This window comes from Oncorhynchus gorbuscha, linkage group LG25, assembly GCF_021184085.1.
Source record: "Oncorhynchus gorbuscha isolate QuinsamMale2020 ecotype Even-year linkage group LG25, OgorEven_v1.0, whole genome shotgun sequence".
In the NCBI taxonomy this organism is placed as follows: Eukaryota; Metazoa; Chordata; class Actinopteri; order Salmoniformes; family Salmonidae; genus Oncorhynchus; species Oncorhynchus gorbuscha.
The window spans coordinates 46,066,680-46,079,720 of NC_060197.1; the positions used below are offsets into that span (position 1 = coordinate 46,066,680).

Below are 13,041 nucleotides of genomic sequence, written 5' to 3' on the forward strand. Positions count from 1 at the left end.
TTTAATCCTTGCCACCCACTCTGAAACTAACTGCAGCTCTTTGTTAGGTGTTGCAGTCATTTCAGTCACTGTAGTAGCTGACGTGTATAGTGTTGAGTCATCCACATACATAGACTGGCTGGCTTTACTCGAAGCCAGTGGCATGTCCTTAGTAAAGATTGATAGGTCGGCTATTTGAGCCAGTAAAGGGGGCTTTCCTATTCTTAGGCAGCGGAATTACTTTTTCTTCTTTCTTTTTCCACACCGCGTGGCCACGGCCACCCTAATTTGGTGGTCCCAGCGCGCACGACCCACGTGGAGTTCCAGGTCTCCGGTAGCCTCTGGAACTGCCGATCTGCGGCCAACAAGGCAGAGTTCATCTCAGCCTATGCCTCCCTCAGTCCCTCGACTTCTTGGCACTGACGGAAACATGGATCACCACAGACAACACTGCTACTCCTACTGCTCTCTCTTCGTCCGCCCACGTGTTCTCGCACACCCCGAGAGCTTCTGGTCAGCGGGGTGGTGGCACCGGGATCCTCATCTCTCCCAAGTGGTCATTCTCTCTTTCTCCCCTTACCCGTCTGTCTATCGCCTCCTTTGAATTCCATGCTGTCACAGTTACCAGCCCTTTCAAGCTTAACATCCTTATCATTTATCGCCCTCCAGGTTCCCTCTGAGAGTTCATCAATGAGCTTGATGCCTTGATAAGCTCCTTTCCTGAGGACGGCTCACCTCTCACAGTTCCGGGCGACTTTAACCTCCCCACGTCTACCTTTGACTCATTCCTCTCTGCCTCCTTCCACTCCTCTCCTCTTTTGACCTCACCCTCTCACCTTCCCCCCCTACTCACAAGGCAGGCAATACGCTCGACCTCATCTTTACTAGATGCTGTTCTTCCACTAACCTCATTGCAACTCCCCTCCAAGTCTCCGACCACTGCCTTGTATCCTTTTCCCTCTCGCTCTCATCCAACACCTCCCACACTGCCCCTACTCGGATGGTATCGCGCCGTCCCAACCTTCGCTCTCTCTTCCCCGCTACTCTCTCCTCTTCCATCCTATCATCTCTTCCCTCCGCTCAAACCTTCTCCCACCTATCTCCTGATTCTGCCTCCTCAACCCTCCTCTCCTCCCTCTCTGCATCCCTTGACTCTCTATGTCCCCTATCCTCCAGGCCGGCTCGGTCCTCCCCTCCCGCTCCGTGGCTCGATGACTCATTGCGAGCTCACAGAACAGGGCTCCGGGCAGCCGAGCGGAAATGGAGGAAAACTCGCCTCCCTGCGGACCTGGCATCCTTTCACTCCCTCCTCTCTACATTTTCCTCCTCTGTCTCTGCTGCTAAAGCCACTTTCTACCACGCTAAATTCCAAGCATCTGCCTCTAACCACTGTCTCGGTCAATGAAACAAGTGCATTTGTTTATGACGCCATTTTGTTTTTTATTCCTTTTTTTGTCATTTACAATATCATACTGGCACAGTGTACATAATTACTAATCGACAATAAAAAAAATGTGACTTTTTAAGTGTAAGTTTAAACTTATTAAGTGTAAAAATTCTGAAGTATTTGCTACATGTTATGTTGACATAATGCAGGAAAAACAGTAGCACTACCACAACATTACTGAAAAATAAAACCGTTGTAAAAAATGTAATATATTTTTACATTTTTTTACGAGAAACACATTCTTAACTGACACGTTACATTTTACTTGACATTATACAAATGTAGCTAATACATGGAATTAGAAATTATGAAAGAAAAATCACAAAATATATATTTGGAAACACTCTATCAAAAATTAAAACATCCTAACTAATGTGTAAAAAATATTCCTAACGTGAAAATGTTCCCAGACGTTCAGATTGTGTTCTCCGTCCCCTCCTGTATTCCCTGTTCACTCATGACTGCACGGCCAGGCACGACTCCAACACCAACATTAAGTTTGCAGATGACACAACAGTGGTAGGCCTGATCACCAACAGTGATGAGACAGCATAAAGGGAGGAGGTCAGAGACCTGGCAGTGTGGTGTCAGGACAACCTCGCCCTCAACTTGATCAAGACTAAGGAGATGATTGTGGACTACAGGAAAAGGAGGACCGAGCAGGCCCCCATTCTCATGGATGGGGCTGTAGTGGAGCAGGTTGAGAGCTTCAAGTTCCTTGGTGTCCACATCACCAACAAACTAACATGGTCCAAGCATACCAAGACAGCTGTGAAAAGGGCACGACAAAACCTATTCCTCCTCAGGAGACTAAAAAGATTGGGCATGCGTCCTCTCACCATCGAGAGTATGGTTGCACCATCGAGAGTATAGTTGCATCACTGCCTGATATGGCAACTGCCTGACCTCCGACCGCAAGGCACTACAGAGTGTAGTGCGAACGGCCCAGTACATCACTGGGGCCAAGCTTCCTGCCTTCAAGGACCTCTATACCAGTGTAGCTCCCTTCTGTAACCACGAGCACAACCGTTCCTTGATTTTAACTGGCGGTTTTATTCTGTAGTTTTAGTCAGAATTATCACCTTCCGTGAGAACTATAAGGTAAATGAAAAATACAGTTAAGCACACTCTTACAACCTCCTTATCTTACGAGTGACTTATTAGCTTGGTATAACTCTGAAGTGCTTACATGCATAAACAGTTTAACTGGAGCTATAACGGGTTCAGATTAAACACATGAATAAAGGAAAAAATACCTCATTGGCTGCTTATTACAGAAGGGAGGAAATCAAACTTCACACTTGTTATTCCTGGCATGAATTCACACTTCATCCTAACATACACCCTTCAACCTTTATGAACTACACCCGATGACATGAAAACTTAGTTAACGCAGGATTGCCTTCCCTCCAAATGTGTGTTGCTGCAATAAGGATCCCCGTTACAACAGTATTAGCTACGTAGTTCCGCTTGCATTATCATTTCTCCCGCACAGCGGACACGTAAAAATTCAAACAAAAGACAACGACGTAACCTGTAAGTCTAACTGTCAGTTACAACCAGGCAGTGTCAAAGGAAGGCCCTAAAAATGGTCATAGACTGTTGTCTTTGCTACCGCAAAGTGGTACCGGAGCGCCAAGTCTAGGTTCAAGAGGCTTATACCCCCTGCTACTCTCTGTTATTATCTATGCATAAGTCACTTTAATAACTCTACCTACATGTATATATTACCTCAATTACCTTGACTAACCGGTCCACCGCACATTGACTCTGTACCGGTACCTCCTGTATATAGTCTCCACATTGACTCTGTACCGGTACACCCTGTATATAGTCTCCACATTGACTCTCTACCGGTACCACCTGTATATAGCCTCCACATTGACTCTGTACCGGTACCCCCTGTATATAGTCTCCACATTGACTCTGTACCGGTAAACCCTGTATATAGCCTCCACATTGACTCTGTACCGGTACATTTACATTTACATTTACCTCCTGTATATAGTCTCCACATTGACTCTGTACCGATACCCCTGTATATAACCTCCACATTGACTCTGTACCGGTACCCCTGTATATAACCTCCACATTGACTCTGTACCGGTACCCCCTGTATATAGCCTCACTATTGTTATTTACTGCTGATCTTAATTATTTGTTACTTATATTTCTTGTTTTTTGGGGGTATTTTTCTTAAAATTACATTGTTGAAAAAGGGCTTGTAAGTAAGAATTTCACTGTATGGTTTACATCTGTTGTATTCGGCGCATGTGGCAAATACAATTTGATTTGATTTGATTGTGACATGTTGTAAAATTTCTCAGTGTGAACACTTAATTTTTTAAATATATTTTTTATTTCACCTTTATTTAACCAGGTAGGCCAGTTGAGAACAAGTTCTCATTTACAACTGCGACCTGGCCAAGACAATTCCACAACAACTACCTAATACACACAAATCTGAGTAAAGGGATGGAATAAGAATATGTACACATATGGATGAGCAATGATCGAGTGGCATAGGCTAAGATGCAATAGATGGTATACAGATATGGTAAATAGGAGTGGCCTATTATACTCAGTAATTCATATTTTTTCCCACTAATTGGTATTTCGACCAATTACATCAGATATTTTCTCATCAGATCTTTTCAGACCTGGTCTGATTGGTCAAAACACAAAATAGTGTAAACTGAGACTCCCACAACCAGAAAACATATTGCATGCCGAGATCATCTTTTCAGATTTTTTAAATTTTAAACACGATTTGGAGATTTTTACATTAAAATGATAAAAACAGTTCTGTTAGGAATTAGATTTTTTTCAGGAGGCCTAATACATTATCAGAGGATATTGGCTACGGCCCTAGACTGCCAATATTGTTCCTCTCAGACAATATTACATTTCAAATCTCAAGCTTTCATTGACAAAATAGATCAGTTGGTGTAGCACTTGCGACGCACAGCTGAGCATAAATTGAAATAATTTGCTTTTTATTTTCCTGAACTGATGGTACCTGCATGTGATGGTCATGTTGCTTTCAAGATAAAATGGGAACTTGGGGGGAAAAAACGAGGTCAAATCATTAAGTCAATGAACTTCAAGTCGGAAAGATGGAGCCCTAGAAAGATGGCTGAAGTTTTCCAGTTGGCTGTTGAAAAGATTTTTCCCAGTATGATTTTTTTGTTTTTCAATGCACATACTCCAGTCAGTATAATCTGATATTTTCTAGTGAGCAGTACGTTGCTCTATATTGCAAACTGTAACAGGGAAAAATCTACAGTTTCAAATGAAGTGTCACCAGATGCCTCTACCATTAAAATAATAATATTGAGCACTATAGAAAGATGCCTCTACCATTAAAATAATTATAGTGAGCAATATAGAAAGCGGATATATTGCAAGGAGCTTCTCTTTCCGTCTCCTGTTCTGCACTGCTGTGAAAAACAGGGGATGGTCAAACCAAACACCATGTAGACATCCATCTACCTACTACATCCATCCATCAACTACATCTCTCTACTACGGTACATCCATCTACCTACTACATCCATCTACTACATCCATCCATCAACTACATATCTCTACTACGGTACATCCATCTACCTACTACATCCATCTACTACATCCATCCATCAACTACATCTCTCTACTACGGTACATCCATCAATCCACTACATCCATCTACTACATCCATCCATCTACCTACTACATCCATCCATCAACTACATCTCTACTACGGTACATCCATCAATCTACCACATCCATCTACTACATCCATCCATCAACTACATCTCTCTACTACGGTGCATCCATCAATCCACTACATCCATCTACTACATCCATCAATCCAATACATCCATCTACTACATCCATCCACTATATCCAGCCATCTACTACATCCATCCATCTACTATATCGCTACTACAGCCATAAATCCACTACATCCATCTACTATATCGCTACTACATCCATCCAGCCACTACATCAATCCATCACCAATCATATGTTTCCACGGTAGTCAAATCAAATCCAATTGCACTGCAGACAAAGGAGAAGAGCAAGGAGATGATGATGAATTGGACCAGTGCAGAATACTACTGTACACACCCTAATATGAAGTGCACTAGATACATAAAACAATGTGTTAATATATAGTGCTGTAGTTTTCATTGTTTTACAGACATTTAAAGACAGTCTTTGGATTCAGAAGTCTGATGATTGCGACTTTGGTTAGAAGCTAGAAGGGCATCAATCTCAGAAGCAGACTCTTCTACAGGTTTTGTTTTATAGTGGCTAGCATCTAATATCGTCATAGGGGCTGTGTCACCTTGACCTGGGTTAAAAAGAGGAAACAGCTCCCCAATGAACATGGCTCTCACAGTGACAATCAGTTTATTGTCTTTTACGTTGATGAAAGAGAGTACTCCTTGGTCATAGTCAAAATACACCCCTAGTATCTGAGGTCTAGGATCGGCAGGAAGTAGGATGTCGGGGGCCATATTAAGCCGTAAGCCTTTCTCTTTGTATGAGGACAGGAACCAGAAACCATTGGAAGGTGTGGCTGGTACATCACCTTGTCTTTTAACAGACCCACTTGCCAGTCCAACCCACCAGGATTCTTTAACGCCTACCATCTCCTTATCCAGTCTAACCTCCCAGTAAGCATGGCTGCCCGAGGTAAAACCACATGTTCCAAGTATATAAGCATGCTCACCCGGAGGACATGGATTAGCTTTACTGTCTCTCACAATTTTACCAGTTGAACCGACTGTCAGATAGGAAGGAGCTGTCTTGAGATCCAATGTGATATCCACTGTTGAGGACAAACACAGAATCAGGAGATGCCGATGAACCGTAATAACAACAATAACGATAATAACAATCAGAATGTATCAGAAATATTTCAAAATAGATTACCTCCAGCTTGTCTCATATTCTCTATATCCACTAAATCTACACAAAAAAACAGGAACAATGTGTAAATGTTAAATGTAATTTTGTACCGTAATTATTCTGTTTTAGGGATCAATATTTGCTCTACACTCTTAGAAGTGTAGCATCTTGCATCATAAAGAAAGGCAATATCAGAATAAATTCAGATTCTCTTTGGAAAATGTCAAAATAGATTACCTTCAGGTTGTCTCATAGTCTCGATATCCACTATATCTACGCAAAAACGGGGAGAGTAGGAAAATGTTAAATGTATTCTGTACAGTAAGTATTTTGGATCAATATTTGCCATATGATAAAGAAAGACAATATCTTACATTGTGGTGACTAAATGCACAGAATATAGGTAGTGTTTATAATTTAGTGTCCATTGACTTGATGTAGTGCTAATTTAGAGTTTTAATCGTATTCTCTTACAGGATCAATGTAGGCCTAGTTGCAGTATAAAATGCCACAACATTTAGGACACGTGGTTATAAAGTTAAGCATTGAAAATCAAATCATGAACACTGACATTGAAAAGTGTGATGTGGATAAATAGATTCCTTACCTCCTTTAGGCACATGTGTTGATTTGTTTCCTGAAAAGCAAAACACACATGAGTTTTCAATCGAATCATAGGAGGGATAAAGGTGGCATTAGGAGATGTCTTGGTGACTTGCCTAATGTTGTCTCCGGTAGCTAATCCAAATATGGTGGAAAGAGGATTCAATACCCTCTTAGGCTCAAGTTCAAATGTGACCCAGTCTTAACATTTCCATGGCATTGTATGCTTATCAATATATAGTATAACTATCAAAACCAAAACATAGCCCTGACCTCTCTTTTTGTAGAGCACACCGATGAAGACAACGGACAGGAGCAGAAGCAGAGCTAAAATGATGACAGCTGTTAGCAGTCCTGATGAAGTCTCTGAAAGTGGAAAGAAGGTATCCCTTATTTAATTCAACAAACTGGTGGACACACACACCTTGTGATAGTTTCCAGATCAGCATATGCTCATTGCAGAAAGAGTCACGGTTATTATCATTATTGACCTGGTACAGCCGCAACGTCCCGTAGGTCCACTCTTCCCTCCATCTCCTCCCCTTCAGACAGAACCAGAGAACAGGATACCCAGGGAGCACTGGAGGGGAAGAGAGGACCCAGCTGTGGGCAGACACCAGACCATGGGCACCACTGCTGTAGTCCAGCTTCTCAGGTTTCAGAGTCTGCCTCCCATCTGACCACTGTAGCCTGGGCCTTGGCTTCCATCCATGGGAAACACAGCTCACATTCACAGAGTCAGCATCTGTTCTGACTGCTGAGAGGAGAGGAGGGGTGCCCCTCACTGGGAATGAGATTAAGTGCACATTAAGGAGGAGGAGATTAAAGTCTCAAATAAAAAATAATATTTTTTTTTTTTTACCTTGGCTAATTCAACTATTTGTGAAAGAATGATGGAGAAAGAATGATGGAGAAAGAATGATGGATATCATTTCATTTCTGTAGCATCATTCCTGGATATGTTTTGCTTGAATGAACTCACCAGTCACATTGAGAAAGACACTGGCAGTCCCATAGTCCTGGTTACTGCTGACGTAACACACATACTCCCCTTGGTCTCTCAGAGTGACATTAACCAGCTTCAAGGTCACATCCCCTCCCTTCAGCCCTTGTGACGTAACCTCCCGGAGCCCCAGGGAGCTGCGGCCCACGTATTGGGACTGCTGTGATGCTTCCTGGATCTTCCTCTCTCTGTAGTGCAAGACCGGGTTGTCGAAATCTTTGGGCCGGTACCAACGCACCTCCAGGCCCTCTGCGTTCATGGAAAGGGTGAGCCAGCATGGCATGGTGGCAACATGTCCCAACCGTGCCGAGACTGGATCCACGGGTACCGAACACGTGAACATTTCTGATAGAAGAAGGATTTCAAACTATCACCAATTTGTAAGTCGCTCTGGATAAGAGCGTCTGCTAAATGACTTAAATGTAAAATGTAATCACCATCTTATGATTACACTGTTTTACTTTGTTTTAACTTGGTGAGTTTAAAATGTCAAAAGTCATAAAGTTATTATTATTATTACTAAAAGCCCCAGAAATGTGTTGTTTGTTTTTTGTCAAATACATCTCAAGGCACCTCCAAAATTTAGCCTAGAATGCATTTGTGGTCTGGTATCCAAAGATCCGATATCTTCAAATCTGTAATATCCATGGGAAAACCTGTAGCCTTGTAAATACCAGACTGATTCACACTGCAGATACAACATCAATATTAGTTTGCGGGATCAGGCGGCTTTGCAAAGCTAGAAAACTGTCACTAGATACCACAGCCACAAAGTTATAAACCCTGCCTAACACCGTACCCGAACCTGCCGCGCGCCATCGTGAGCAAATTGATTTTGTCCCCCCACACCGAACGAGATCAAGACACGCAGGTTAAAATATCAAAACTAACTCTGAACGAATTACATTAATTTGGGGACAGGTAAAAAAGCATTAAACATTTATGGCAATTTAGTCTGCTAGCTTGCATTTGCTAGCTAATTTGTCCTATTTAGCTAGCTTGCTATTGCTAGCTAATTTGTCCTGGGATATGAACATTGAGTTTTTATTTTACCTGAGATGCAACAAGGAAGGTCCTCTACTCCGACAATTAATCCACACATAAACCGGTCAACAGAATCGTTTCTAGTCATCTCTCCCCCTTCCAGGATTTTCTTCTTTGGACTTATATGGTAATTGGCAACTAACTTTCTTTATTATTATTATTTTTATATATATATATAAAAAATAATATATATATATTTATTTTTATGTATTCATAATACAGATCAACAACTTACATTGCTACATCATGCAAAACAAAACGCAGGCACTAACAATAAAATACTAAAACATGCAAAAAATATCAATTAAATAATACAAATAAACCATTCTAGTGCAATTGTAATCACGCTGAAAAAATCTCATTGGCAAATAACTTTCATAAAAGGTTTATTACCACCACTGATGTCTTTCAGTCACACAGGAGGGTATAACCAATGAGGAGAAGGCAGATGGGTATCTGCTTCTATAAACCAATGAGGAGAAGGCAGATGGGTTCTGCTTCTATAAACCAATGAGGAGAAGGCAGATGGGTGTCTGCTTCTATAAACCAATGAGGAGAAGGCAGATGGTATCTGCTTCTATAAACCAATGAGGAGAAGGCAGATGGGTGTCTGCTTCTATAAACCAATGAGGAGATGGGACATGGGTATCTGCTTCTATAAACCAATGAGGAGAAGGCAGATGGGTGTCTGCTTCTATAAACCAATGAGGAGATGGGAGAGGCAGGACTTTCTGCGCGATCAGCGTCACAAATAGAACTGACTACTGTTCTTTCCCTTGGCAACGCAGACCATCGTTGGCGCGCGCGAGCAGTGTGGGTGCAATAATTGAATAATTATATGTCGGTGTGACGGGAAGGAATTGCGCCGGTAAAAGATTCCAAAAATAGGCCTATACAAATACAGTAATTAGTCTATTACAGTTCCATTATTGAATCGTTGTTATAATTCAGTAAAGATTTTAAACCGCCACTACTAGTCTTGGCTACTCACCAGAAGTGGCAGTGGAGAGACACACACCCCAAGCTGCCAATATGTACAACCACATAACCTGAAAAGAATGAAAAATTGTTAATGTCACTATATTGAAATCCTGCCTATCGTTCGCGGGCACATATTACTTTCACCTTCAAATAGCAATCTAAAATATATTGATTGGGCTATGGTCGATCGTGCAAAAATCATTTAAATACTGTAATTCCGCAATAGTTTATTACAAATTCGACAAAGGTAAACCACATTACGCCACGAGGTACCTTTAAAAGCGAAGGTCTACTTACTGTATACAGGGCCCTCGAGCTGTTTTTTTCAATAACGCAAGGTGGCATGTCGTGCGTAAAATCTCTGAAAAATCACGACATCCAAATGAAGTCGGGAAATATTAGTTCAGAAAATAATGATTACAATCCTTTATCATATATCTCAATCACACTTATGCGAATAACTAGACCTGATCTAGCTAGACCTGATCTGTAGAACAATAAATGTGCTGTGCCTATTTGTCGCAGTTTTCTTTCACTTTCGAATTTGTTCAAATGTACTGTAGACTTTCAGAACTAACCCAATATAGATATGGAACGCCGTTTGGGTCTTTGCATGTGAACAAAGATACACGTCAAATATTACTATTTGACACGTAAAATAAGCGTTTCATTTCAAATAACACCATTTTATTATAGAATGTTGTATGGAACGCCGTTTGGGTCTTTGCATGTGAACAAAGATACACGTCAAATATTACTATTTGACACGTAAAATAAGCGTTTCATTTCAAATAACACCATTTTATTATAGAATGTTGTATGGAACGCCGTTTGGGTCTTTGAGTGTCAAAAGAACATTCACTCATAATCAGAAAAAATAACTATTGTAACACTATGTACATATTGTTGTACAGTTGAACGATGAGGTATAAGGCCATTTATATCTACAGTATGTATTAAATGAACATCAATTTTACATTCGGATGGGTTATAGGCAGAAAGACTAACTCTGGTGTGAAATAACACCTTCAATTCAATTCGTTTTTTTAAAATCCAAGTTCAAATCTCGAGCTGACAAGGTCGTTCTGCCACCTGAACAGCAGGGGTTAACCCACTATTCCAAGGCCGTCATTGAAAATAAGAATTTGTTCTTAACTGATTTGCCTAGTTAAATAAAGATAAAATAAAATTAAAATAAAAAAGCAATTATGGTCATTCCAACTGCCCTTAACTAAGTGTCTTTGGTAGACGGAAAGGGTGAAAGAGAGAGGTGGGAAGAGAGTGAAAGACAGAGAGAGATGGGGGAGAGAGAAACAGAAAGTGGTGCAAAATTACTTAGACTCTTGTCTTCGAACTTGTTAGGCAATCACATGTGCTTACAAGGATGGCCAGTCTCATAGGAGGGTGATTTTTAACTGAGGAGAAGATGGAGTGAAGTGCTTGATTGCCAAAATCAACATAACTCTTCTTTTGACAATTGGCATGGGATTGTCAAGAATGTGGACAGCTGGGTAAGTGAAATAACATTTTGTTTATCAATCACATTCTATTATATCTGAAATGGTTCTGATTTCATATCAGAGAGAACATAATATTTCAATTTGTCACCTTGTGCTTAAAAGTCAGTACCCTGTCTCGTCTGACAGGAGTTTGAGAGGGTGAAGACTGTGGCGTAGAATTTGAAGCGCATCAGTTGTTTCACCATGGCACATGATCGGTAAGTATCACAGTTCAAATTTTGCACTGATACGTCGCTTTATTTGAGTACTCACCATATCGCCTGCTGTATGGACGGGAGATGCAGCTGTTGACTGAGGTGAACAACGCAATTGTAAATACAATTATTGTATATACTGTAATATTTCAAATTTGTGATTGACTTAGTGTTGTTTGTCTATTGCTATTTTAGTATGACGTACTTTCAAATCACTGAAACTCGATGCGATGGAAGTTGTCGAACCAGATCAGAACGCCTTCGAGGACAACCTTCAGGCACAGGATGAGAAGCATGAGGAGGTTGTCCGCTGTTAATTTATTTATTTTTCTGACCCTCCAAGAAATATGTGAGAGATCTATTTGTAATAATATGACACATAAATTGCATATATTTCTATTATCAATCAAGGTGAGATTGAACAAGGACAAGGTGCTGGAGAAACAGAAGGAGAGCCTCCAGAGGAGAATCAAGAAATTACAGACAGGTATCCTTTATTTTTTGTCTGCTATTAACAATATTGCATGTCTAATCAAACATGTATATTAAATCATTCAATAACTGTATTTCTACATACCTGATCAACCTGTAACCGGTGTGTTTCCTTGTTTACGTCTCTGTCTCCTCTCCTGTTCCCTTTAACTCTGCTCCTGTTCCCCAGGACCTAGGGGTTCTGCCCAACACACAGACGTGGATCCACCTGATGTCCTCCATTACCTGGTCTCCAGAACCTAGGGGTTCTGTCCAACACCCAGACGTGGATCCACCTGATGTCCTCCATTACCTGTTCTCCAGGACCTAGGGGTTCTGTCCACCACCAAGACGTGGATCCACACCCAGACGTCATCCTGTCTGGGTTGGCGCCCCCCCCTTGGGTTGTGCCATGGCGGAGATCTTTGTGGGCTATACTCAGCCTTGTCTCAGGATGGGTAAGTTGGTGGTTGAAGATGTCCCTCTAGTGGTGTGGGGGCTGTGCTTTGGCAAAGTGGGTGGGGTTATATCCTTCCTATTTGGCCCTGTCCGGGGGTGTCCTCGGATGGGGCCACAGTGTCTCCTGACCCCTCCTGTCTCAGCCTCCAGTATTTATGCTGCAGTAGTTTATGTGTCGGGGGCTAGGGTCAGTTTGTTATATCTGGAGTAATTCTCCTGTCCTATTCGGTGTCCTGTGTGAATCTAAGTGTGCGTTCTCTAATTCTCTCCTTCTCTCTTTCTTCCTCTCTCTCGGAGGACCTGAGCCCTAGGACCATGCCCCAGGACTACCTGACATGATGACTCCTTGCTGTCCCCAGTCCACCTGACCGTGCTGCTACTCCAGTTTCAACTGTTCTGCCTTGTTATTATACGACCATGCTGGTAATTTATGAACATTTG

At 41.6% G+C, this 13,041-nt stretch overlaps 1 protein-coding gene and 1 long non-coding RNA gene across 4 annotated transcripts; one reads left to right on the forward strand and one right to left on the reverse strand.

The window, feature by feature from the left end:
• Positions 1-5,154: 5,154 nt before the first annotated feature.
• On the reverse strand, positions 5,155-10,555 carry LOC124014461 (butyrophilin subfamily 1 member A1-like). Of its 2 annotated transcripts, XM_046329502.1 has the most exons (9): positions 10,254-10,537; positions 9,967-10,024; positions 7,911-8,276; positions 7,420-7,712; positions 7,202-7,294; positions 6,933-6,962; positions 6,563-6,598; positions 6,350-6,385; positions 5,155-6,245 (listed from the first exon to the last, which is right to left on the reverse strand). In XM_046329502.1, exons 4-9 carry the CDS (start codon positions 7,460-7,462, stop codon positions 5,617-5,619), a joined length of 867 nt encoding a protein of 288 aa, XP_046185458.1. In that variant the 5' UTR covers positions 7,463-7,712; positions 7,911-8,276; positions 9,967-10,024; positions 10,254-10,537; the 3' UTR covers positions 5,155-5,616. The 2 variants fall into 2 exon arrangements, with proteins under 2 accessions (XP_046185458.1, XP_046185459.1); XM_046329503.1 differs by lacking the exons at positions 5,155-6,245; positions 6,350-6,385; positions 6,563-6,598; positions 6,933-6,962 and having other exon boundaries at positions 7,201-7,294; positions 10,254-10,555.
• Positions 9,759-12,633, forward strand: LOC124014462. 2 transcript variants are annotated; one of them, XR_006835028.1, is made up of 6 exons: positions 9,759-9,788; positions 11,319-11,467; positions 11,603-11,673; positions 11,866-11,972; positions 12,082-12,157; positions 12,332-12,633. It is a non-coding gene; the product is annotated as an uncharacterized LOC124014462 (long non-coding RNA). The 2 variants fall into 2 exon arrangements; XR_006835027.1 differs by lacking the exon at positions 9,759-9,788 and having other exon boundaries at positions 11,175-11,467.
• The last annotated feature ends 408 nt before the right edge of the window (positions 12,634-13,041 follow it).

Bases quoted from the DNA above. Each gene is read 5' to 3' on its own strand.
- LOC124014461 (XM_046329502.1), bottom strand. From the start codon at position 7,462: ATGGAGGGAAGAGTGGACCTACGGGACGTTGCGGCTGTACCAG. The intron at 6,963-7,201 runs GTCAGGGCTATG...TTTGCTTTTCAG, and splicing joins TGTGCTCTACAAAAAGAGAG to GAAACAAATCAACACATGTG. The intron at 6,246-6,349 runs GTAATCTATTTT...TGTCCTCAACAG, and splicing joins GAATATGAGACAAGCTGGAG to TGGATATCACATTGGATCTC.